The 27813-nt window shown below is 48.2% G+C and overlaps 1 protein-coding gene across 1 annotated transcript in view; it reads left to right on the plus strand.

Annotated features, from left to right (window-relative positions):
• LOC139240925 (activin receptor type-1-like) overlaps positions 1 to 27813 on the plus strand; it is a 162469-nt gene that overhangs the window by 41026 nt on the left and 93630 nt on the right. The window contains exons 2-4 of the mRNA XM_070869455.1: positions 391 to 556; positions 23149 to 23222; positions 26426 to 26659. Coding sequence (XP_070725556.1) covers positions 525 to 556; positions 23149 to 23222; positions 26426 to 26659 — 340 coding nt within the window. The 5' untranslated portion in view covers positions 391 to 524. The remainder of the gene's footprint in view (positions 1 to 390; positions 557 to 23148; positions 23223 to 26425; positions 26660 to 27813) is intronic.

A 27813-nucleotide genomic window follows, 5' to 3' on the forward strand; every position in this document is an offset into this window, starting at 1 on the left:
TTGGTTGTAGATCGTAGCAGAAACCTGGAAGCGAGTTGCCTGCCTGCTCTCTACGCAGAGAAGGTATAGGGTGTTGACAGACCAATGCAGGGCATGAGGTGTATTGTGTGTAGAAGAACTCCACGAGGCTGAGTACTGTGAGCTAAACTTAGTCTGACCTTAGTTTTCTTTATTACAACTCCAGAGTGCCTAAACAACATGGCAGTCAACCTTTTATACTGGCCCTACACGTGTGTGCAGGTGACCATTGGGACTCCAACAGTCGCACCCTCTGGTGGCAAGTATTACATAGTTACATACATAACAAGGTGAATCAGTAAGAAATGAATACTGTAATTCTGATTGTGTATTTTATCCCATTGTATTTCTTGTTTGTTCTGCCTCCCCCAGGTGACTGCACTTCGGAGGAAACAGCTTACGAGGAATGTAACCCTTTGGAATTAGGAACGGTAAACAGTGCAATTCCTGCTACATGAGACTAATTGCAACGTTCTGCCACAGTCGTAAGCAAACGGAAGCTGCCAATGTCTCCAAAGCAATTCGCCATGGCAGCCAGGCAAGTGAAACCGCCGTAGTGTGAAATTTTGTAAGCGAGATGATGATAGTCGGCTCTCTGTACATAGGCCGAGTGGTCTTTCTCATCTGTGTTTATCTAATCACCTTGTGACAGAGAACGCCGGTATTATGCACGAGATAAATGAGACTTGGAAGGTGTGTATTGAATTTAAAGGGGAAGGCAAATCGAAGGGGAAGTACTGTGAACATAAATTAATACCTTTAAACTCTCCTTCCCCTTTCAATAATCTCAAACTGGCTTCGAACTCTAAATTTAAGATGTCCCTTTTGTTAAATGAATGGTTACGACCGTGTGAACACTGCCTAATGGCATATTGCTGATAAATGAAGTGTCATGTATCTCACATTACTGTATATAACTGTATCTTACCATGCTATACATGACTGTAACTGGATATGACCTGTAACAATAAGCATACCTTACCACCAGGGGTGCACTTGCAGGAGACACTCCATACCTGTCCCACTGTGGTATATAAAGGGAGGTCTCAGGCAAGTGCAGCACTGGAGAGCTGGAATTAAAGGTGCAGGTCCTGAGTGACCTTGACTTCAGCATGTGTCTTGTGTAAGTCAGTACATTAGATTCAGGACTTAACAGTGGCAATGAGTTACAGGATCACAGAATCCACAGAATGGCTACCAACAGCTCAGATGAGAAATACAATGCTGGAGACAATTGGGATGACTTTATAGAAAGGCTCCAGCAAAGCTTTGTGACCAAAGACTGGCTGGGCGACGATAAGGCAGACAAGAGAAGAGCCTATCTCTTGACCAGCTGTGGCTCGAAAACATACGTGTTAATGAAAGACCTGCTGGCACCCGAGAAACCAGCAAGCAAGTCGTATGAGGAGTTGAGCACACTGGTGAGAGACCACCTGAAGCCAGTGAGCAGTCTACACATGGCCAGACACAGGTTCTACAACTACAGATGCTGTGTGGGCCAAAGTATACCCGACTTCATGGCGGAACTTCGGAGGCTGGCTAGTTCATGTGAGTTCCCCGATGAACTAAGGAGAGAAGTACTGAGAGACTTTTTTATTGAAAGAATAGGCCACGCAGGCATATTCCAAAAGCTTATAGAGACTAAGAACTTGACTCTAGAGGCAGCAGCACTGGTCGCACAGACGTTCTTGGCAGGCGAAGAAGAAACGAGGCTGATCTATACGACAACCAACGCGGCATCGGAACAAGGGGTTCACATTGTGAAACAAACTGCTACCCCCACACACAGACAAAGACAGGAGAGCAGGCCTTCAACAGCAGACAGTGGCACCAGAAGCCATCAAAATCAAGGGTCACATGAACGGCCGATCACACCTCATCAACCCACAATGCGAGCAATCAACAACAGATTGAGAGAAGCTCAAGGGAGATCAGTCAGACGCAGCTCATCCTTCGCAAACAATGGAAACGGTCTGTGTTAGAGATGTAGGAGAAGGCACTCAACCAGGGTGTGTCGATTTCAGCATGCCGTTTGCAGAAACTGCAACTACACAGGGCATCTGGCTCACATGTGGAGAAAAACAGCAGCTCGGCTGGTATACGAATCGGAAGGGTCGGAAAGCGGACCAGAAGATGGTTGGAACAGTGCACGGGACGCCGAGGTACAGCGGGTTAACATGATCAATGGCCACTGTTCTTACACCAAGACACCTCCAATTATGATGAGGGTTCTACTCAACGGGATACCCGTCAACATGGAGCTGGACACGGGGGCCAGTCAATCCCTCATGAGCGTTCAACAATTTGAACAGCTGTGGCCGCACAAAAGCAACAGACCAAAACTCACAAAGATCGACACCAAACTAAGGACCGATACTAAAGAAATCGTCCCAGTCCTTGGCAGCGCCATGCTCTCAGTTACACACAAAGGGATGGTGTACCGACTTTCCCTGTGGATTGTCCCCGGGGATCTCCCAGCACTGTTGGGGAGAAGCTGGCGAGCAGAACTTAATTGGAAATGGGATGATGTTCACGCCATGTCGTCAGAGGAATGGACCTCCTGCTCAACAGTTCTAAGCCTTTTTGAACATCTCTTTCAGCCAGGTGTGGGCACCTTCAAAGGGGCTAAAGTTAGGATCTACATCACACAGAATGCCAGACCAGTCCATCACAAGGCTAGAGCTGTGCCTTATGTGATGAGGGAAAAGATTGAAAACGAACTGGACCGGCTTCTGTGGGAAGGCATAATTTCTCCCATGGAATTCAGCGACTGGGCAAACCCCATCGTCCCCGTCATGAAGCCTGATGGATCCGTGCGAATCTGTGGGGATTACAAGTCTACCATAAACAGAGTCTCCCTACAGGACCAATACCCGCTGCCCAGAGCGGAGGACCTATTTGCCACGTTGGCTGGAGGAAAACTTTTCTCGAAACTTGACCTCACATCTGCGTATATGACGCAAGAACTGACCGAAGAGTCTAAGCTACTCACCACCATCAACACACATCAAGGCATTTTTGTGTACAATCGATGCCCATTCAGCATCAGGTCGGCAGCTGCTATATTCCAGCGCAACATGGAGAGTCTGCTCAAGTCCATCCCGGGGACGGTTGTGTTTCAAGATGACATACTCATCACGGGCAGGGACACCGACTCTCATCTCCACAATCTTGAGGAAGCACTAAGTCGATTGGATCGGATAGGCCTCAGAGTTAAGAAATCCAAGTGAGGTTGAATTTTTGGGCAGAAGGATTGCCGCTGATGGAATCCGCCCAACAGAGTCCAAAGCCGAAGCGATTCGCCTGGCACCCAGGCCCCGGAATGTCTCGGAACTGCGCGCCTTTCTCGGGCTACTCGATTACTTTGGGAACTTTATGCAGAACTTGAGCACGCTGCTGGAGCCTCTCCATGTGCTACTCAGAAAGGGATGCGATTGGTTTTGGGGGGACGCCCAAGAACGCGCCTTCAATGAGGCACGCAACCTTCTATGTTCCAAGAGTGTTTTAGCCTTTTTTGACCCAGGTAAAAACTTAGTCCTTACGTATGATGCGTCAGTGTACGGGGTCGGGTGCGTTTTACAGCATGTCAATGATGCGGGTAAATTGCAGCCCGTTGCTTATGCCTCCAGGTCACTTTCGCGGGCAGAGCCTGGGTACGGTATGGTTGAGAAGGAGGCGCTCACGTGCGTGTACAGTGTCAAAAATAGGCACCAATACCTTTTCGGGGTCAAGTTTACATTAGAAACTGACCACAAGCCCCTCACGTCCCTACTATCCGAGTGCAAGGCAATCAAGGCCAACGCCTCGGCGCGCATTCAGCGGTGGGCACTTATGCTGGCAGCTTACGACTACACGATAAGGCACAGACCAGGCACAGAGAACTGTGCCGACACGCTTAGCAGGCTACCCCTGGCGACCACAGAAGGGTCCGACGCACAGGACTGTGAGGTGGTCATGGCAATCAATGCCTTTGAATCCACAGGTTCGCCCATGACGGCTCGCCAAATCAGAGCCTGGACGACCAGTGACCCCACGTTATCTCTAGTTAAAAGATGCGTTTTAACCAGTGACTGGGCAGAGGCTCATGATGCCTGCCCCGAGGAGGTCAAACCCTTCCATAGGCACATGCATGAACTCTCACTACAGGCAGACTGCCTGATGTGGGGCAGCCAAGTAGTTATGCTCTTACGAGGCAGGGAGGCGTTTGTCCGGGAGCTCCATCGCGAGCACCCGGGGATCGTCCTTATGAAGGCCATAGCCAGATCTCATGTCTGGTGGCCTGGCATTGACGCGGACTTGGAGTTCTGCGTCCGTCGGTGCACCATTTTGTGCCCAACTCAGTAATGCCCCCAGGGAGGCCCCCCTAAGCCCCTGGCCCTGGCCCACCAAACCGTGGTCGCGGGTGCATGTAGACTATGCGGGCCCATTCATGGGCAAAATGTTCCTCGTAGTCATTGATGCATTTTCAAAATGGATCAAGTGCACCATTTTAAACTCGAGCACCACCTCCACCACTGTGGAGAGCCTTAGAACCATGTTTGCAACGCACGGCATTCCTGACATATTGGTCAGTGATAATGGTCCGTGCTTCACCAGCGCAGAATTTCACGATTTTATAGTTGACCACGGTATAAATCACGTTAAGACGGTACCTTTCAAGCCGGCCTCCAATGGCCAGGCGGAGCGAGCAGTGCAGATCATTAAACAAGGCATGCTCAGAATCCAAGGTCCCACGCTGCAGAGCCGCCTGTCACGACTGCTGCTGGCATACAGATCTCGTCCACATTTGTTGACTGGGGTTCCCCCCGCGCAACTATTGATGAAACGAACCTTAAAGACCAGGCTCTCGTTAATCCTCCCAGACATGCATGAAATTGTTGAGGCTAAGCGTCAAAAGCTAACTGAGTACCATGACCGAAATTCGAGGGGGAGGTGGAATGAGATAGGGGACAAAGTGTTTGTGCTAAACTATGGCCAGGGTCCCAAATGGCTTGCAGGGACAGTAACAGACAAAGAGGGAAACAGTCTACTGGTTGTACAAATGGACAATGGCCAAACCTGCCGGAGGCATGTAGACCAAGTAAAAAGTAGATTCACTGATAACACTGAAGAACCAGAGGCAGACTACAATGTGGAACTCACACCACACCTGGTGGACAGACAGGTGGAACACCCTGAGGAAAGGGCAGTCTCAACAGACAGCCCAGGCGAGATACCAGCAATCATACCGAACGAAACAGACAGCCCAGGCGAGATACCAGCAATCACACCGAACGAAAAACAGGCACCAAGGCAAACAACTGAACCACAACTAAGACGCTCCACGCGAGAGCGCAGACCACCTGAGAGACTGAATCTATAAAGGCACTAAGACCTTGGGGGAGGGTGATGTCAAGTATCTCACATTACTGTATATAACTGTATCTTACCATGCTATACATGACTGTAATTGGATATGACCTGTAACAATAAGCATACCTTACCACCAGGGGTGCACTTGCAGGAGACACTCCATACCTGTCCCACAGTGGTATATAAAGGGAGGTCTCAGGCAAGTGCAGCACTGGAGAGCTGGAATTAAAGGTGCAGGTCCTGAGTGACCTTGACTTCAGCATGTGTCTCGTGTAAGTCAGTACATTAGAGTCAGGACTTAACATGAAGGAAAACTGAAAAATCAGTGGGACGTTTGGCAGGCATATGCTTGGTAGTAATAACTGCAACCCGAGAGCAGTGGTACTCAGAGCAGGTGGGAAGCTTTGTGACTCACCTCCACCTTGCCAGACTTGCTGCTCCATCTATCTCCAGCCCCCACCCCCTCCCCCTCCCCCTCCCTCTCCCCCTCCCCTCCACCTTCGCTGTGGGACGTTTATCGTGCTGAGGTTCCGGGGCTGTTCCCTCTCCCTTTTCTCGCCCTCTGGGAAAGTGTTGAGAAGGTTTTTCAAGGTGGGGAGATGCGTAGCCCACGAGGAACTGGATTGAATTGGTCCTAAACTGATTTCACACAGGGCTTTCCCAGCTGGCCCAGGGAGAAGACCTCGATCCCACCAAGTTAAGTTGGATTTGAAACCAAGTCCACATTTGCAATGACTGGTCTGCAGCTCATTGCTCCACATAGTCCTCTGTTTGCTATTTCTAATTATCGGCGAAGTTATTACTAATCAGAAATTGCAGCCGCACTATTGATTTTTTTTGTCCTTCTAAAGTGCATCCTATCCATAAATCTATGCCATGATAATTAATGATAACCATCTGCCCAGTTAATTGCTCTGTTCTACTTTAAGAAAATAAGAATTAGGAGCAGGAGTGGGCCATTCGGCCTGTCAAGCCTGCTTAGCCATTCAATAAGTTCATGGCTGATCTTCTACCTCAACTCCACCTTAATGCATTTGTTAAGACATTCCCATCAAATTCCTATCTGGGCTATTTTAACAAACTTGATAGTCCATAGGAATCGAACAAAGTGCCTTGATCTGTGTGGCTAAAAGTAGCAGCAGACAAATTTCGACACCCAGACTTGTTAATACAAGACGACTTAGTCCCTTTAAAGAAACTGAATCGTGCACTTGAAAACACAGGACACGTCTAATAAAGTTACCCCGGAGAACAAGGAGGGAAGCCACTAGCATCAATTAAATAAATAAATAGAAATGTCCGTGGCACACCGGCTGCCAGTAATACTGTGATGAGTGACGCCGCCAGTCTGAGGCTCCCCTATTCAGCTGTTGCCCCATGCCAACTGTTCCCTTTGCCATCTCTGGCGAAGTACAAGGTTGAAAATGGAGCGAGGGCGGAGGGGCACTTTTCTGAAGAAACGGATGGCGGCTGAGAAGCAACGTCTTTCTCGGCCTAGTCTCGCCCTGTCTGCTGAGAACTGTGCAGCCATTGCTAATTGTTGTGACCTTGAGTGATCGAAGGGAGATATTCTCCTTCCACAATGTTCAAACATTCGGAATGTAAATATTACTCTGTCAGTTTCCTGGCTCTAAACGAGCACGCCCTTTGTCCTGAAATTAGTCCCTGCGTTGCCGCGGAAACCCTCTCCATTACTTTGTGCTCAAAGCGAAGATTGTTTGCTCCAAAGCTTTACTGAAGAAGTGAAAGACACACACAATGTCTAGACCAGAGGACGTGGCCTGCGACAGCATGATATACCCTTGGCGCCTCCAGGGTCTCAACCATCATCTGGCTTTGAAGACTTTGTTTTCCAATTTCCTACTTGGAAAGGAAACAAGCTTCAAAAGCAAGGTTCACCATCAAGACACCTTTTTTTTAAGAATTACATTTACATTCACCGTCCTTTTAGTGCGGCTGTTTATGCCTTTCAGAAAGAATCTATTGGAAGAGGTAAAGAGAGGTAGTCTTGGAAGTGCATTCCATTTAAGATACATCTCCCATCCACCTGGTATGAGATATCCTTCATTTCCTTGTTGTTTTTCAACCCTCTGGAGGACTGCGATGAGGATAAATTTCTTCTCTCAGAGGGTCGTGAATCTTTGGAATTCTCTGCCCCAGAGAGCTGTGGAAGCTGGGTCATTGAATATATTTAAGGTGGAGATAGACAGATTTTTGAACCATAAGGGAGTCCAGGGTTATGGGGAGCGGGCAGGGAAGTGGAGCTGAGGCCAAGATCAGATCAGCCATGATCTTATTGAATGGCGGAGCAGGCTCGAGGGGCCAAATGGCCTACTATTTCTTATGTTCTTATCTTCTTATGCATTGGTTTTGGATCAAAGGAATTAAGGAATATAGGGATAGTGCAGGCAGGTGGAGTTGAGGTCGAAGATCAGCCATGAATTTATTGAACGGCTGAGCAGGCTCAAGGGGCCATATGGCCTACTCCTGCTCCTAATTCTTATCTAATATTATAGTATCAGCTGTGGCTCAGTGGGTAGCACACTTGCCAGAAGGTTGTGGATTCAAGTCCCACTCCAGGAACTTGAGCACATAAATTTAGGCTGACACTCCAGTGCAGTGTTGCACTGTTGGAGGTGCTGTCTTTTGGATGAGAAGTTAAACCGAGGCCCTGTCTGCTCTCTCAGCTGGACGTAAAGGATCCCACGGCACTATTTCGAAGAAGAGCAGGGGACTTCTCCCCGGTGTCCTGGCCAATATTTATCCCTCAATCAACATCACAAAAACAGATGATCTGGACATTATCACGTGGGAGTTTGCTGTACGCAAATTGGCTGCCGAGTTTCCTACATTACAACAGTAACGACACTCCAAATGTACTTCATTGGCAGTAAAGTGCTTTGAAACGTCCGGTGATCGTGAAAGGTGCTATATAAATGCAAGACTTGCTTTTCTTATCTTTTATCTTTGTCTTTCTGTCTGGAACAGGAGGAGGCCATTCAGCCCTTTGAACCTGTTCTGCCATTCAATTAGATCTTGGCTGATCTGTATCTTAACTCTTTTATGGTTCCGTAAGCCTTAAAACCCTTGCCCAACAAAAACCTATCAATTTTGGGAGAGGTAGACTGAGATAGTGTCTCGACTTAAACTCTAGACTCCTCTTTTGTTTCTTAACTTGTCTCATTACCATCTCCTTTTGCCGTGCACCATCATCGCTTTTGTCATTTAATCACTCCTGCCTTCCACCCTATCACAGAGCTTTCCATGTGTTCTTCCCCCGCACCCGCCCTTTCCCTGCCCCTGCTCTTGCTTAAATACCTGTTACATCTCTAACTTTTTCCAGTTCTGATGGTCATCGATCTGAAGCATGTAACTCTGTTGCTCTCTCCACAGATGTTGCTGTATTTCCAGTATTTTCTGTATTTATATTAGAGAGAGTTAGTGTTGGGAGTACTTTCAATATAAGGTATTGAATGTAGTCCCAACCCTCACCCCAATTCCAATCCATGTAAGAAAAAATCCTACCTGGCATGAAACGTCCTTCATTTCCTTGTTGTATTCCAACCCTCTTAAAATACCATACAATTTAGCCATGATCTAATTGAATGGTGGAACAGGCTCGAGGGGCTGAATGACCTTCTTCTGCTCCTACGTTCCCGACATTATGATGAGGACATCCGTAAACACTCAGTAGAAGATCCCATGGTACAGCAAGTGATCAGGAAGGCCAATGGAATCTTGGCCTTTGTTACAAAGGGGATGGAGTATAAAAGCAGGGAAGTCTTGCTACAGTTATACAGGATATTGGTGAGGCCACACCTGGAGTACTGCGTACAGTTTTGGTTTCCATATTTAAGAAAGGATATACTTGCTTTGGAGGCAGTTCAGAGAAGGTTCACTAGGTTGATTCCGGGGATGAGGGGGTTGACTTATGAGGAAAGGTTGAGGAGGTTGGGCCTCTACTCATTGGAATTCAGAAGAATGAGCGGTGATTTTACCGAAGCACGTAAGATTATTATTGTGTTCCTGACACAGATGAGGCTGCACACAGGGAGGTTAAAGTAACAGTGACCTCAGTCTTTAATAAGACACTCCAGAGTGAGGAACAGGCCTTAGGGGCCGGCTTATATACAGTGCTCCCAAGGGATGCTGGGATCCCTTGGGACCTCAGGGGATGAGCTCCCTGGTGGCGGAACATGGGAGTGCATGCTTTACAGATACACAACATCACTTCCCTGCCGCAAAGTCAAAGTGAAAACTATATATAAAGTGAGGTGGTCGGGAGCCTTTCTTTCCCTGGTGGACCGCCTCGGTACAAATGTCTGGGCTGGTGTGTTGTTGGTCCTTCAGGGCTGCGAGGTGAGACTGGCCTTGCTGGGCTGTTGGGCGTGATGGGTTCGATTTCCTGGTCTGGCGTGGTGTCGCTGATCCTTTGGATGTGTGTTGTGGGCTCGAAAAAGGTGGTGTCTGCTGTGGGTTGTTCAGGGCAGTCTGTGAACCGCAGCCTCGTTTGGTCCAGGTGCTTTCTGCAAATTTGTTCATTGTCTAGTTTGACTAAAAACACCCTATTCCCTTCTTTAGCTATCACCGTGCCCGCGATCCACTTGGGACCATGTCCATAGTTTAGCACATACACAGGGTCATTCAAATCAATTTCCCGTGACACAGTGGCGCAACCATCGTTTACATTTTGTTGCTGCCGCCTGCTCTCTACATGATCATGCAGGTTGAGGTGAACCAGCGAGAGTCTGGTTTTAAGTGTCCTTTTCATGATTAGCTCAGCCGGGGCACCCCTGTGAGCGAGTGGGGTCTCGTGCGGTAGCTGAGCAGTACTCGGGACAAGCGAGTTTGGAGTGAGCCTTCTGTGATTCATTTAAGGCTCTGTTTGATGGTTTGTACTGCCCGCTCTGCCTGCCCATTGGAGGCTGGTTTAAACGGGGCCGAGGTGACATGTTTGATCCCATTGTGGGTCATGAATTCTTTAAATTCGGCACTGGTGAAACATGGCCCCTTGTCACTGACCAGTATGTCAGGCAGGCCGTGGGTTGCAAACATGGCCCTCAGGCTTTCAATGGTGGCGGTGGCGGTGCTTCCCAACATTATTTCACATTCAATCTATTTTGAAAAGCATCCACCACCACCAGGAACATTTTACCGAGAAACGGGCCCGCATAGTCGACATGGATCCACGACCATGGTCTGGAGGGCCAGGACCACAAACTTAGTGGCGCCTCTCTGGGCGTGTTGCTCAACTGAGCACATGCGCTGCATTGCCGTACACAGGACTCTAAATCAAAGTCGATACCGGGCCATGTGGGATCTGGCTATCGCTTTCATCGTTACTATACCCGGGTGTGTGCTGTGGAGATCCGAGATGAACGTCTCCCTGCCCTTTTTTAGTAGCACTGCGCGGTTACCTCACAACAGGCAGTCTGCCTCAATGGACAGCTCGTCCTTTCGCCGCTGGAACGGCTTGATTAGCTCTTGCATTTCAACGGGGATGCTGGCCCAGCTCCTATGCAGTACACAGTTTTTTACTAGGGACAGCAGAGGATCTTGCTAGTCCAAGTTCTAATCTGGCGGGCCGTGACAGGCGATTCATCATTTTCAAATGCTTCCATGACCATTAACAAGTCTGCAGGCTGCGCCACCATCAACAAGTTTGCAGGCTGCGCCATTTCCACCCCTGTGGTGGGCAATGGTAGCCGACTGAGAGCATCGCACAGTTCTCGGTGCCTGGCCTATGGCGGATGGTATAGTTATACGCTGGTAGTGTGAGTGCCCACCTTTGTATGCGGGCTGATGCATTAGTATTTATCCCCTTGTTTTCAGCGACCAGGGATATGAGGGGCTTGTGATTGGTTTCCAGCTCATCTGCAAACTCGTTGGAGGTGCCCCACTGTTCTTGCAAACATACCCTTTGGAGCGGCATGAATAGGCTGAATGGAAGCCTCCACAACGCCATCAAGATGTGAATTGCCTTGCATTCATCCTTTGTTGGGGACTCTGAGTCATCTGGGTCACCTGAGGCCTGCTGGCAGTTGCAGACTTGTGGGTTCTGCCCTGTACATTTCTGCTCGCAAACACAGTTCCAGTTAATATATGAACATTGTTGGCACTTGTGTGCTGAGAGATTTGTTTGGTGTTATCACTGGTGGACATAAGCACCTGTGATATCGCAGTGGCCTTACTGAGGGTCGGTGTCTCTACAGTCAAAAGTTTTTGTAGGATGGTCTCGTGGCCAATGCCCAGTACAAAAAAGTCTGAGTGTCATGTATTCAACTATCATTGTAACCCATGTATAAGCTGACCTAAGTTGTATACCTTGAGAACACTGACCACAGGGGGTGAACTTGTGGGAGACACTCCTAACCTGGACTTTCCGGTGTAAAAGGGGAAGCTCCACCCACCGTCTGCCTCTTGAGGTCTTGTTAATAAAGGTAACTGGTCACAGAGTGATCTTTTCACAAGTATGGGCCTCGTGTGCATTTATACTGTATGGTAAGGACATATTATTGGCGATGAGAAACTGGGATTTAAACCACGCGAGCATGGCCACTAACAGCACAGATGAGAGGTACTGTGTTGGTGATGATTGGGACGACTTTATTGAGAGACTCCAGCAAAGTTTTGTCACTAAGGAATGGTTGGGACAGGATTCGGCCAACAAACGCAGGGCTCATCTCCTGACGGTTTGTGGATCCAGAATGTACTCCCTGATGAAGGACCTTCTAGCGCTAGAGAAGACGTTCGAAGAGCTCAGTAAATTTATCAGGAAACACTTTAAACCGGCGAGCAGCATGCACATGGCGAGACACCGGTTTTACACGCACCGGCGGCGAGAAGGGCAAAGCGTTCCAGACTTCGTGGCAGATCTCCGGCGACTGGCGAGCCTATGTAAGTTCCGAGATGCATGCAGAGCGGAGATGCTGCGAGACTTTTTTATTGAGGGCATTGGGCACACTGGGGTTTTCAGGAAACTGATTGATACCAGACTTGAGTATCAAACAGTTCGAAAGGTTGTGGGTGTCCAAGGCCAGGAGGCCAAAATTATTGCCGATTGACACACTGCTACGGACATATACAAAGGAGATCATTCCGGTGCGAGGCAGCGCCACGGTAGTCGTGACCCACAAAGATTTGGAGAACAGGTTGCCACTCTGGATTGTCCCGGAGGATGGTCCCGCACTACTGGGGAGGAGTTGGCTTGCTGTCATGAACTGGAAATGGGGCGATGTCAATGCAATTTCTTCTGTGGAGTGAGTATCATGCTCACAGGTCCTGGATATATTTGACTCATTATTTCAACCCGGCATCAGCACTTTCATGGGGACCAAGGTAGTGATTCACATAAACCCGGACGCCAGACCAGTACACCACAAGGCCAGAGTGGTGCCGTACGTGATGCGGGAAAAGATAGAATGTGAATTGGACCGCCTGCTGAGTGAAGGCATCATCTCGCCAGTCGAATTCAGTGACTGGGCGAGCCCAATCGTGTCGGTGCTCAAGGCGGATGGGTCGGTCAGGATATGTGGCGATTACAAGGCCACCATCAATCGGGTGTCACTCCAAGACCCGTACCCGCTACCGAGAGCGGAGGACCTCTTTGCGACGCTATCCGGTGGCAAACTTTTTTCAAAATTGGACCTGACCTCAGCTTACATGACCCAGGAGCTGGCGAGTGAGTCGAAGAAGCTGACCACCATCACGACACATAAGGGGTTGTTTGAGTATAACAGATGTCCGTTCGGGATTCGCTCGGCCGCCGCGATCTTTCAGCGAAATATGGAAAGCCTCCTCAAGTCGATTCCAGGGACGGTGGTTTTTCAGGACGACATCCTCATCACGGGTTACGATACTGAAGATCACCTCCACTGGAGGAGGTGCTACACAGACTGGACCGGGTAGGGCTGCAACTGAAAAAGGCGAAGTGCGCCTTCTTAGCTCCAGAGGTAGAATTCCTGGGGAGGAGGGTAGCAGCAGACGGGATCAGACCTACTGCCTCCAAAACGGAAGCGATCCAGAGAGTACCCAGACCCCGTAACACGACGGAGCTGTGTTCGTTCCTGGGGCTCCTGAACTATTTTGGCAACTTTCTTCCCAAATTGAGCACATTATTAGAGCCGTTACATGTGCCTCCTACGCAAAGGTCGCGATTGGGTCTGGGGAGACAGCCAGGAAAGAGCTTTTGATAGAGCACGCAATTTGTTATGCTCCAACAAACTGTTAATGTTATATGACCCCTGTGAGAAACTGTGATGCGTCGTCCTATGGGGTCGGGTGTGTGTTGCAGCATGTTAATGCCAATGGTCAGTTACAGCCGGTAGCTTATGCCTCCAGAAGTCTGTCCCGGGCAGAAAGGATCTACGGGATGGTAGAAAAGGAAGCGCTAGCATGTGTATATGCAGTAAAAAAATGCACCAGTACCTGTTTGGCAGGAAATTTGAGCTGGAGACAGATCACAAACCCCCAACGTCCCTTTTGGCCGACAACAAGGCCATAAATGCGAATGCATCGGCCCGCATACAGAGGTGGGCACTTACGTTAGCCGCCTATGACTACACATAGAAACATAGAAACATAGAAAATAGGTGCAGGAGTAAGCCATTCAGCCCTTCTAGCCTGCACCGCCATTCAATGAGTTCATGGCTGAACATGCACTTCAGTACCCCATTCCTGCTTTCTCGCCATACCCCTTGATTCCCCTAGTAGTAAGGACTTCATCTAACTCTCTTTTGAATATATTTAGTGAATTGGCCTCAACTACTTTCTGTGGTAGAGAATTCCACAGGTTCACCACTCTCTGGGTGAAGAAGTTTCTCCTCATCTCGGTCCTAAATGGCTTACCCCTTATCCTTAGACTGTGACCCCTGGTTCTGGACTTCCCCAACATTGGGAACATTCTTCCTGCATCTAACCTATCTAAACCCGTCAGAATTTTAAACGTTTCTATGAGGTCCCCTCTCATTCTTCTGAACTCCAGTGAATACAAGCCCAGTTGATCCAGTCTTTCTTGCTAGGTCAGTCCCACCATCCCGGGAATCAGTCTGGTGAATCTTCGCTGCACTCCCTCAATAGCAAGAATGTCCTTCCTCAAGTTAGGAGACCAAAACTGTACACAATACTCCAGGTGTGGCCTCACCAAGGCCCTGTACAACTGTAGCAACACCTCCCTGCCCCTGTACTCAAATCCCCTCGCTATGAAGGCCAACATGCCATTTGCTTTCTTAACCGCCTGCTGTACCTGCATGCCAACCTTCAATGACTGATGTACCATGACACCCAGGTCTCGTTGCACCTCCCCTTTTCCTAATCTGTCACCATTCAGACAATAGTCTGTCTCTCTGTTTTTACCACCAAAGTGGATAACCTCACATTTATCCACATTATACTTCATCTGCCATGCATTTGCCCACTCACCTAACCTATCCAAGTCACTCTGCAGCCTCATAGCATCCTCCTCGCAGCTCACACTGTCACCCAACTTAGTGTCATCCACAATTCGGCACAGACCGGGCACTGAAAACTGTGCCGATGCACTCAGCAGGCTACCACTAGCCACCACTGAGGGGGCAGCTGAGCATGATGCTGAGATGGTCATGGCTGTTGAAGCTTTCGAAAGCGAAGGCTCACCTGTGACAGCCCGTCAGATTAAAGTCTGGACAAATAAAGACCTGCTACTGTCTTTAGTTAAGAAATGTGACCTGAATGGGGACTGGGCAGCCACGTGCGGGGCATGCCCTGAGGAGTTTAAACCATTTCATAGGCGCAAGAATGAACTCTCGATTCAGGCCGATTGCCTACTGTGGGGAAACCGAGTAGTCAAGCCCCAGATGGGCAGAGAGGTGTTTATCAGAGAACTCCACAAGGAGCACCCAGGCATTGTCATGATGAAGGCAATTGCCAGGTCACACGTTTGGTGGCCAGGGATAGATGCAGACCTGGAACTTTGTGTTCGCAGGTGCAACACGTGTGCTCAGCTGGGCAACGCACCCAGGGTAGCCCCCCTTAGCCCCTGATCCTGGCCCACCAAGCCATGGTCACACATCCATGTGGACTACGCAGGTCCTTTCATGGGAAAAATGTTTTTGGTTGTAGTAGACGCCTACTCCAAATGGATTGAGTGTGCCATTTTAAATTCAAGCACATCCTCTGCCACGGTAGAAAGTCTACGGGCAATGTTCGCCACCCATGGTCTACTGGATGTCTTGGTCAACGACAATGGCTTCACAAGCACTGAATTCCAGGACTTCATGGCAGGCAATGGAATCAACCATGTTAGAACGGCACTGTTCAAGCCGGTCTCAAACAGCCAGGCGGAACGAGCAGTGCAGATAATCAAACAGGGGATGCTCAGAATCCAAGGGGGTTCCCTACAAAGCCACTTATCACGCCTCCTGTTGGCCAATAGATCCCGACCACACTCGCTCACAGGGGTTCCACCCACAGAGCTGCTAATGAAAAGGACGCTCAAAACCAAGTTATCCCTTAAACACCCCACCATGAAAGAAATTGTTGAGAGCAAGCGTCAGTCACAATGTGACTACCATGACAGGAATGCGAGGGCGCGATGTATGATGTCAATGACCCTGTTTTTGTCCTTAATTACGCTGCAGGGTCCAAATGGCTTGCAGGCACTGTGATTGCCAAAGAGGGGAATAGGGTTTTGGTAGTTAAACTTACTAATGGACAAATCTGACGCAAACACGTGGATCAAACTAAAAGGAAGTTCAGCAACCCCATCGAAGAAGCAGAGGAAGAACACGACGTAGAGTTTACTCCACCACAGGTGACCGAACACCGGAACCAAGTGCAGGAGAGCCCAGTCACTGGGCAGTCCGGACAGGCCTGAGGCACTGCAAACAGCAGACACTCAGGCCAGCGCCCAAAAACCAGAGCCCCAACTCAGGTGCTCTACAAGGGTGCGTAATCCACCAGAGAGACTTAACCTGTGATCCCAATAAGACTTGGGCGGGGGGGGGGGTGCAGGTGATGTCATGTATTCAACTGTCATTGTAACCCATGTATAAGCTGACCTAAGTTGTATACCTTGAGAACACTGACCACAGGGGGCGAACTTGTGGGAGACACTCCTAACCTGGACTTTCCGGTGTAAAAGGGGAAGCTCCACCCACCGTCTGCCTCTTGAGGTCTTGGTAATAAAGGTAACTGGTCACAGAGTGATCTTTTCTCAAGTATGAGTCTCGTGTGCATTTATACTGTATGGTAAGGACATATTACTGAGCATTTGTTCCAGGTAGCCATCAAACTCACATTGTCCTGCAAGTCACCTTAGCTCGGCGACGTAGCTCGCCACTTTCTGACCTTCAGATCGCTGGCACGTGTAGAACCGATAATTCGCCATCAGCACGCTCTCCCTCGTGTTAAGATGCTCCCGAACCAGTGTACACAGCTCCTCATACGACTTATCTGTGGGTTTCACTGGAGCCAGAAGATTCTTCATGAGGCTGTAGGTCGGTGCCCCGCAGACTGTGAGGAGGACCGCTCTCCTTTTTGCAGCGTTTCCTTCTCCATCCAACTCGTTGGCTACAAAGTACTGGTCTAGCCGTTTGACATAGGCTTCCCAGTCCTCACCCTCCGAGAACTCCTATAGGATGCCCACAGTTTGCTTTGGATTGGATTGGATCCATCTTTGCGTTGGATTCGTATTCTTGTCGCCAGTTATTGTGTTCCTAACACAGATGAGACTGCACACAGGGAGGTTAAAGTAACAGTGACCTCAGTCTTTAATAAGACACTCCAGAGTGAGGAACAGGCCTTCGGGGCCGGCTTATATACAGTGCTCCCAAGGGATGCTGGGATCACTTGGGACTTCAGGGGATGAGCTCACTGGTGGCAGAACATGGGAGTGCATGCTTTACAGATACACAACAATTATGAGGGGGCTTGACAAGGTGGATGCAGAGAGGATGTTTCTACTGATAGGGGAGACTAGAACTAGGGGCATGATCTTAGAATAAGGGGCGGCCCATTTAAAACTGTGATAAGGAGAAATTTCTTCTTTCAGAGGGTTGTAAATCTGTGGAATTCACTGCCTCAGAGAGCTCTGGGAGCTGGGACATTGAATAAATTTAAGACAGAGATAGACAGTTTCTTAAACGATAAGGGGATAAGGGGTTATGGGGAGCGGGCAGAGAAGTGGAACTGAGTCCATGATCGGATCAGCCATGATCGTATTAAATGGCGGAGCAGGCTCGAGGGGGCCGTATGGCCTACTCCTGCTCTTATTTCTTATGTTCTTTTGATCTTATGGTAACCGAGACTGGCCAGGCTGCCAGTCAAATGGTGCCAGTCAAGGGTTGACAGAGCCAGTGCGAGCTGGGTACACAGGAGCATCTGTTGCATTGCTCACTGCTGTTCTTGCGGCTTGACATCAAGTAGCTACTGTAGGAGGAATGACCACTTGAGTGTCCATACTTACCGTCGCATGCTGCGGGATTCTCGAAGACATCTTCCAATGTTTCCTGCTGCTGAGCAGATCCCCTAGTTGTTGAGAGAAAAAGTGGAGTGGGGGCAGGGGTGGAAATTGCAGCTTAATTGTAGCACTCTTGCCTCTGAGTCAGAAGGTTGTGTGTTCAAGTCCCACTCCAGAGACACGAGCACAAAATCTAGGCTGACACTCCAGTGCAGTGCTGAGGGAGCGCGCACTGTCGGAGGTGCCGTCTTTCGGAAGAGACGTTAAACCGAGGCCCCGTCTGCCCTCTCAAGTGGACGTAAAAGATTCCACGGCACTATTTCGAGGAAGAGCAGGGGAGTTATCCCCGGTGTCCTGGGGCCAATATTTATCCCTCAATCAATATAACAAAAACAGATTATCTGGTCATTGTCTCATTGCTGTTTGTGGGAGCTTGCTGTGCGCAATTTGGCTGCCGCATTTCCCACATTATAACAGTGACTACACTTCAAAATAAAAAGTACTTCATTGACTGTAAAGGGCTTTGAGACGTCCGGTGGTCGTGAAAGGTGCTGTTTAAATCCAAGTCTTTCTTTACCATATCTGGCTGTTCACATCAAGGGCTGAAGAATCAATGCTCTTAATACAGTTTCGATTGACCAGTGGCAATTTTCAGCAAAGGAACTGTGTGTACTCAGTTTGCCTCTTGCAGTGTCAGGCCCTTTTGTCCCATTAATATGAGAATAAAATGTAAGTGAGATGAAAGGCATGTGACCTTTTATGAAGCTGTGCATGCCCGCGTGCAGCAAGACCTGGATGAAATTTATCCTTGGGCTGATAAGTGGCAAGTAATATTCGCGCCACACAAGTGCCAGGCAATGACCATCTCCAAGAAATGCTCAGAAAAATACGTTGATGATTTCACTCGAATCTTCGCAAAGGCACTTATCGCTCCACAGAGCGACCAAAGATTCTTACCCGCTAGTTTGAAAAGGATTGCTAAAAAAAGGGAGCTTAGTTTGAAAGCTCCCACATGGAGATCAGGCCTGTTGAAAGTGGGTGAACAACCTGCAGTTAGCACGAGGGAAAAAAACAATATTTCCAGGGTATTGAATTCCCCAAGAGGAAAAACATCACCTTAGGCACAGAGAGGGAGACAGTATTCAATCAATGGTGACCTGGTGCCTTCTCTGGCTGCACTCAGTCTGGTAAGTGCTACTCCCTTCACATATAACTGTTTCAGCTTTTATCATTAAGCATTCTATGCATTACAATAGCATATATGCAAATCCTTCAAAGCATATTCATAGAATCACAGATTGGTTACAGCACGGACGAAGGCATTTGGCCCGTTGAGCCCATGCCGACATATTAACAAGCTTTTTTTCATAAGTCCAGCCTTTTCAATGTCCAAAATGCTTCCAAATCAGCTTCGGTTTAGCCACTGTCCGATAGGAATTAAACAAAATCATGTCCTCTTATTTTCAAAGATGATTCTTTCATATCCGTAGCCTTAGGGCAGACCCACAGGGACACCACCGTGAACTTGCAAGAAGAAGTGTAGCTTTTGCCACTGAAGAGTACATTGAAAACCGAGGTGCTAATAAGGGCTACATGGGGGAACTCACTCTTGAGTATACTGTCAGACAGCTGGAGGATATCTGTTGTATGCAGTTATCCTCCTTAAAGCCACTCAACTCGGAAGGTATATCAAACAAATCACAGGCGCTGATCCTTCTTTATCCCTTAACAATTCCAGAGAGATGATTTAACTCTACCTGTCCAAAAAACTAGACACGCTCGAGGAAGCTATGCAGTGTATTCAACCACAAGCAAAGAGACATGAGCACATTACAAAGCGCTCTCCAATATCACGGTTATGATTGGCACGACTGGTTATTTCTCTGGGCAATGTGAACGAAAGGAACGAAAGAAGAAAGACTTGCGTTTATATAGCGTCTTTCACAACCTCAGGACATCCCAAAGCGCTTTCCAGCCAATGAAGTACTTTTGAAGTGCAGTCACTGTTATAGTGTAGGAAACGCGGCAGCCATTTTGTGTACAGCAAGCTCCCACAAACAACAATTAAATATTTGACCAGGTCATCTGTTTTGGTGATATTGGTTGAGGGATAAATGTTCACCAGGGATAACTCCACTGCTCTTCTTCCAATAGTGCCAAGGGATCTTTGAAATCCACCTGAGAGAGCAGGTGGGGCCTTGGTTTAATGTGTCATCCGAAAGATGGCAGCTCCGACAGTGCAGCACTCCCTCAGCACTGCACTGGAGTGTCAGCCTAGATTTATGTGCTCAAGTCTCTGGAGTGGGCCTTGCACCCACAACCTTCTGACTCAGAGGCGAGTGTGCGACCCACTGAGCCACGGCTGACAACACAACTTTTGAGGTCAGCTAGCCCAGACTCCTCAATATACCTTGGTTGTGACGTTAAAGTTAGTGGGGAAACACAGAGTCAGATCATCTGTCTGACTCCCCGCTGTGCTGGGAACCCGAACGCAAATCCCGTCCTATCTCCGGCTCGCAGCCGAACGTTTCGAACCCAGACTGCAGACTCGGTTGTAAACATGGGCCCGGAATTTCTTCGGAGCTATTCCCACGTTTGCCAACTCTGGTGAGACATTGTCCTGGGGGTTTCATCACATGACCTCCAACCATTGTGCCCAGTCAAACCTTTGTTTCCACCCCCCACCATCTCCAGTATTTTTATATCCCATTCCGCCGACGTGACTTCGTCGGGAATGGGGCGAAGGCTCCCGATGACACGTGCGATCGCAGTCTCTGGAGCAGTGACAGCAGCAGAGCGGGTTAGGGTTGCCAACCCTCCAGGATTGTCCTGGGATCTCCAGGAATTAAAGATGACTCTCCAGGACACTGCTCCGAAGAAATCGTGATAGGCTTCACTCTTGCAGCACGCTCAGCGCCGATTCACTCCCGGTTCATCACGCCCAGTAGAAATGCACCTTTAATGTGTGCACTGAATGAGAATCATCGCATGGTTACAGCACAGAAGGAGGCCATTCGGCCCGTCGAGCCCGTGCCGGCTCTCTGCAAGAGCACTTCAGTCAGTCCCACTCCCCCGCCCTTTCCCCGTAGCTCTGCAGTTTATTTTCCTTCAGGTACTTATCCAACTCCCCTGTGAAAGCCATGATTGAGTCTGCCTCCACCACCCTCTCAGGCTGTGCATTCCAGATCCTAACCACTCGCTGCGTGTCGCCTTTGGTTCTTCTGCCAATCACCTTCAATCTGTGTCCTCTGGTTCTCGACCCTTCCACCAATGGGAACAGTCTCTCTCTATCTACTCTGTCCAGACCCCTCATGATTTTGAACACCACAATCAAATCTCCTCTCAACCTTCTCTGCTCTAAGGAGAACAACCCCAGCTTCTCCAGTCTATCCACGTCACTGAAGTCCCTCATCCCTGGAACCGTTCTTGTAAATCTTTTCTGCACCCTCTCTAAGGCCTTCACATCCTTCCTAAAGTGCGGTGCCCAGAATTGGACACAATGCTCCAGTTGAGGCTGAACCAGTGTTTTATACAGGTTCATCATAACTTCCTTGCTTTTGTACTCTATGCCTCTATTTATAAAGCCCATGATCCCGTATGCTTTTTTAACCGCTTTCTCAACCTAACCTGGCACCTTCAAATATTGGTGCACATATACCCTCGCAACATCATCGCTCCCAACATCACAATGTGATCTTATCTGATTTCCGATTGTTTTTTTGGCAGCGTATTATCAGGAAACATACAATACCATGATACATCATATCAGTTCATTTTCAACACTGTGAAATATTGCACCATGTTCCGATAATGTCAATGAACAGTGGTACATTGCTGCTTCCAAGAGGTGTGGACCTTCCCAGTAATCAAACAATAGGACTGGGAAGCAGCTGGTGATAGCATGCAAAGCCCTCGCAGAGCACTTCCTGTTATTACTGTATCTCTTGTCTCTTAATCACCAAGCATCTGTTTCCTGCTTTAATTCGCAATAAACCATCCACCTCTGAAGGCGACTTCACCTGCAGACGAGTTTGGACTGTGGATTTGGAGAGGGAATTTAACTCATTCCCAGCCAGGAGATGTGGATCTATGGAATTCACTGCCTCAGAGAGCTGTGGAAGCCGGGACATTGAATAAATTTAAGACAGAGATGGACAGATTTTTGAGCGATAAGGGAATAAGGGGTTATGGGGAGCGGGCAGGGAAGTGGAGCTGAGTCCATGATCAGATCAGCCATGATCTTATTGAATGGCGGAGCAGGCTCGAGGGGCCGTATAGCCTACTCCTGTTCCTATTTCTTATGTTCTTGTGTTCTTATGTTCAGATTGAATACAAAGCACATCAAGAAGACATTTGGGGAAATAAAGGGCTTGCGGGGTGGGGGTAGTGGGGATGCGTGGTGGTATTGATTATTGATCTGAAGAATAAGTTTTGACCATCTTAAGGATTTTAGTCCGTGTATGAACATGTGAGTAGGAAGGAGGAAATCCATAGGAGGTGAAAGAAAGAGAGAACTTGCACCTTTCTTGTCCTCGGACTGTTTCTGTTCCAGCTGTACGGAGTTCTGGAGTAACTGTGTTCAGTTCTGAGCACCGCATGTCAGGAAGGACATACTGGCCTTGGAGGCGGTGCAGTGCAGATTCACCAGAATCATACCGGGGCTTAAAGGGCTAAACTATGAGGACAGCTTGTATAGACGAGGCTATAGAGGAAGCTTTATTCTGCATCTAAGCCATGCTTTACCTGCCCTGGGAGTGTTTGATGGGACAGTGTAGAGGGAGCTTTACTCTGTATCTAACCCATGCTGTACCTGCCCTGGGAGTGTTTGATGGGACAGTGTAGAGGGAGCTTTACTCTGTATCTAACCCGTGCTGTACCTGCCCTGGGAGTGTTTGATGGGACAATGTAAAGGGAGCTTTACTGTGGATCCAAACCATGTTGTACCTGCCCTGGCTGCATTTGATGCTGGGAGTAGGAACAAAAAGTAGAAAATTGTTTCATTTCCCATCATTAACACCCTTTATTTAGATATAAACAAATTTGCATCAAATTTTTTTAAGCCAATGGTCGCTTCTCGATTGTGGCTCTGCATGTTCACTCAGTTTTTCAGTAGACATGAACCCTGTGCTTGTAGAAAGCTGTGGGAAAGTGGATAACCTTTGACCTACTGAGTATGGGCATCTTTGGTTCTCAGAATTACTGTGAAATGTGGAGAATTATGTCATGGTCTGTTTCAGACATCCTTGGGAGTGGGCGAGGGAAATATGGGAGAAAGAGGGACCGTTCCTACTTGATGTTGTTTTAAAGCAGTCATAAAAACACATCTCTCCTTTATGTTCCAGGTCTCCAATGGCAATGAGGGCACTTCTTATCTCTGTCCTGCCAGCACTGGTCTGTTCACTACCTCTTGTGAAAGGTAACGTTCAAAGCCAGTCGGCCACAACTGATCAGCACATCTCCATCTTTCGTTCTCCTTCTTGGCGGGTTTTTCGTGTTCATTAAAGTCAAAGAAGGGGAAATGAAATTGTTCTACTTGTTGCATCAATTATTTCCAGGTTATTTCCACCATACACTTCAGTGGGGCACCGACTATTCTTGAAAGACACGCGGGCAGGAATTTCTTTGGAGTGGTCCCACCCCGCCGACGTAACTCACCGTAATTGTGCGGGGAACCCTGTTTCTCGCACGAATGAGGTTCCCGTTGCGTGTCCGGCGAATTACGGCAGCAGGGCAAGAACAGCTCCGGGAAAATTGCCGGCCGCAGTGTCTCGGTCTTGTACAAGTCCAACCCACAGCTTCCACCTCTCACCTTTACCAGCACCACCCTTAGCCTGCCTTCAATTCTGGACATTATAGGCCTCACTCACTCCTCTGATCTCAAATGCACCTCTGGCATCTCCTCCATGGCCACAGCTGCCTCCACGAAGCTTGATTTCCTCTTTTGTGCCAAATATTTATTTTCCCCTCAACAAGTGTTAATTCCTTGTGAAGCCCAAGTCTTTCAAAGACCTGAACACTGCTCTCATATCTGTGGAGGCTCCTCTCTTGCACACTCCTGAACAGGATACAAGAAAAACCAGCTCACCTGATAGGCAATCCTTCTCTCACCTCTAGCCTCCAACCTCTCTCTCCTTCTCCATTGCTTCTTTACTTGTTTCTTTCTACTTTTTTCAATACGACTATAGAATATCAATACTACTTGCAGGGCTTGACAGGGTAGATGCAGGGAGGATGTTTCCCCTGGTCTGGGGAGTCTAGAACCAGGGGTCACAGTCACAGAATAAGGGGTCGGCCATTTAGGACTGAGCTGAGGAGAAACTTCGTCACTCAGAGGGTGGTGAATCTTTCGAATTCTCCACCCCAGAGGGCTGTGGAGGCTCAGTCGTTGAGTATATTCAAGACAGAGATCGATAGATTTTTGGATATTAAGGGGATCAAGGGATATGGGGAGCGGGCAGGGAAGTGGAGTTGAGGCAGAAGATCAGCCATGATCTCATTGAATAGCGGAGCAAGCTCAAGCGGCCAAATGGCCTACTCCCGCTCCTAATTCGTATGTTATGTAGATTCTTATAGCACAGGAGGCCATTTGGGCCATCATGCCTGTGCCGGCTCTTTGAAAGGAGCTATCCCCTGCGCTTTCCCCATAGTCCTGCAGATAACATAATAAGAACATAAGAAATAGGAGCAGGAGTAGGCCATACGGCCCCTCGAGCCTGCTCCACCATTTAATACGATCATGGCTGATCCGATCATGGACTCAGGTCCACATCCCTGCCAACTCCCTATAACCCCTTATCCCCTTATCGTTTAAGAAACTGTCTATCTCTGTCATATTTATTCAATGACCCAGCTTTCACAGCTCTCTGAGGCAGTGAATTCCACAGATTTACAACCCTCTGAGAGAAGAAATTTCTCCTCATCTCAGTTTTAAATGGGTGGCCCCTTATTCTGCCCTCTAATTCTAGTCTCCCTTATCAGTGGAAACATCCTATCTGCATCCACCTTGTCAAGCCCCCTCATAATCATATACGTTTCAATAAGATCACCTCTCATTCTTCTGAATTCCAATGAGTAGAGGCTCAACGTACTCAACCTTTCCTCATAAGTCAACCCTCCCATCTCCAGAATCAACCTAGTGAACCTTCTCTGAACTGCCTCCAAAGCAAGTATATCCTTTCGTAAATATGGAAACCAAAACTGTACGCAGTACTCCAGGTTTGGCTGCACCAATACCCTGTATATCTGTAGCAAGACTTCCCTGCTTTTATACTCCATCCCCTTTGTAACAAAGGCCAAGATTCCATTGGCCTTCCTGATCACTTGCTGTACCTGCATACTAACCTTTTGTGTTTCATGCACAAGTACCCCCAGATCCCGCTGTACTGTAGCACTTTGCAATTTTTCTCCATTTAAATAATAACTTGCTCTTTGATTTTTTTTCTGCCAAAGTACACAACCTCACGCTTTCCAACATTATACTCCATCTGCCAAATTTTTGCCCACTCACTTAGCCTGTCTATGTCCTTTTGCAGGTTTTTTGTGTCCTCCTCACACATTGCTTTTCTTCCCATTTTTGTATCGTCAGCAAACTTGGCAACATTGCACTCGGTCCCTTCATCCAAGTCATTAATATAGATTGTAAATAGTTGGGGTCCCAGCACTGATCCCTGCGGCACCCCACTAGTTACTGTTTGCCAACCTGAGAATGAACCATTTATCCCGACTCTCTGTTTTCTGTTGGTTAGCCAATCCTCTATCCATGTTAATATATTATCCCCAACCCCGTGAACTTTTATCTTGTGCAGTAACCTTTTATGTGACACCTTGTCAAATGCCTTCTGGAAGTCCAAATATACCACATCCACTGGTTCCTCTTTATCCACCCTATTCGTTACATCCTCAAAGAATTTCAGCAAATTTGTCAAACATGACTTCCCCTTCATAAATCCATGCTGACTCTGCCTGACTGAATTATGCTTTTCCAAATGTCCTGCTACTGCTTCTTTAATAATGGACTCCAACATTTTCCCAACCATAGATGTTAGGCTAACTGGTCTATAGTTTCCTGCTTTTTGTCTGCCTCCTTTTTTAAATAGGAGCGTTACATTTGCAGTTTTCCTTCCTTTAGAAGTATTTATCCAATTTCCTATTGAAAGTTACTATTGAATCTGCTTTCACCGCCCTATCACACCAGATCATAATATTCTTTAAAAAAATTCTCATCTCCCTTCTGCTTCCTTTGCCAATGATCTAAAATCTGTGTCCTCTGGTTACCGACCCTTTTGCCACTGGAAACAGTTTGTCTGGTTCAATGGTCTTCTGAACTTGCGTCTCTTCCCCTTTCTAAGCTGCAATTACACTAATCCTAACAACCCCAACAGTAAAATTAAGACCCATCAACCCTCCTAGTCGAACTTATTCTTTCTTAGGACCTCAAAACTGTGGAGCTTCTTTCATCTCAACTACAATATACAAGCTTTTAAGACATGAACTTGGCGTCAATAATCCCCACATCTTATTTTACCTCACCATCTCTCTCAGACTTACACGCCTCCACTTAATTACACAGGTTTCACAAAGAGGAATTGAATGATGTTAGAATGCAATTTCCCTTGACAGGTACAAACATCACTGAGTGCGTTTGTGAAGGTGAAGATTGCACAGGAGATCGGTGTTATGGCAAGTTGTGCTTTCAGACACTCAGCATCAATAATGGACATCAGGTCTATCAGAGAGGCTGTTTAAATGTGTACAGTGACATGAGATGCTACCAGCCGCAAACTCTAAAGCCTACTACACAGTGCTGCAGTGGTAGCCTCTGCAATGCCAATCCCACCCCGACGCCCACTCCAGGTACATCAACGCGCTGGGTATACAGGTTTTGTTTGCAGAAGTAGAAATCACAGAATAACATTTTAACACATGCACAGGATTGTGTCTCAGTAGAGGCAGTGACCTTGACTTTTATGCAGGGGGTGGGGGGGTGGGAGAACCTGGCAGTGTTCGGTGAGCCAAGCCAGGCTGGGAATGTGAAGACACCGCCCATTCCGCCCGCCAGCCAGCCAGATTGACAACCTGGCTGGTGGACGGGAGTGGGAACTTGGCCGCAGCTAGGTTGACCATTGGGAACGGTCCCCGGGCAGTCAGTGGGTGGAGGCCATTCCCTCGAATCGTGGTGTGGGCTGGGGAGGCCCGAGGACTTCTTGAGGAGCCTAGGTTTGGCAGCGGGGCGGGGGGGGGTGGGGTGGGGAGAGGGAAGACAGGGGGAGGGAAGGGAGCACGCCTGCTCCTTCTTGTCCATAAGGAGTTCAAAGAGTGGGGGAAGTTTTAAAACTTACCTGGGCCTCTCCTGACCAGTCGGCTTTTCCCGCCTTGGCACTGTTGCCGGGCAACAGGCAACGCGGGATTACCCACCTTAAAATTACATCATGGTGCCGATGACATCATCGGGGCGTGACTTTTGCATGTTAAGTAGGCCCCCGCCTGCCTTTAGCAGGAGCCTTGTCCAGGGCCTGAATCACTGCCGTTAATATTATGGTGGCTGGGAGGGCAGCGGTTTGGGGGCGGTATCTCAAATTTGAGGATTTTACCTGCTTGTCGGGGTGGGGGAGAGGGGAGGGTGTTAAAATCGAGGCCATTAGCAAGGTGATGCCCGCATTAAAATGGTAGACCAATAAATGTCACATGATACATTATGGTTTTGTCCCCAAGTAGCGCCAGCAATAATCTCTGGGCTCTCGTTTTTACTCATATTTACTTTTTCGCTAAGGCGGGAATTCTGGCCCCTTCATGGTCACAAATGCATACTTTAAACAGGTGATCAGGAGCAGGAAGCATACCTGTTCTTTCTCCTTCGCCCACCTCCCTAACCCAGGGACACTGAGGCTAATTGCAACCCTGGCATAGATGCAACGACGACAGACATAAGGAGATACCAGAGCAGTGCTGTGAGATTTAAGGAGAAACTACCAATAACATCATGATTATTTATCTATTTCGCATTTGCA

The sequence above is a fragment of the Pristiophorus japonicus genome, chromosome X (assembly GCF_044704955.1).
Source record: "Pristiophorus japonicus isolate sPriJap1 chromosome X, sPriJap1.hap1, whole genome shotgun sequence".
NCBI lineage: Eukaryota > Metazoa > Chordata > Chondrichthyes > Pristiophoridae > Pristiophorus > Pristiophorus japonicus.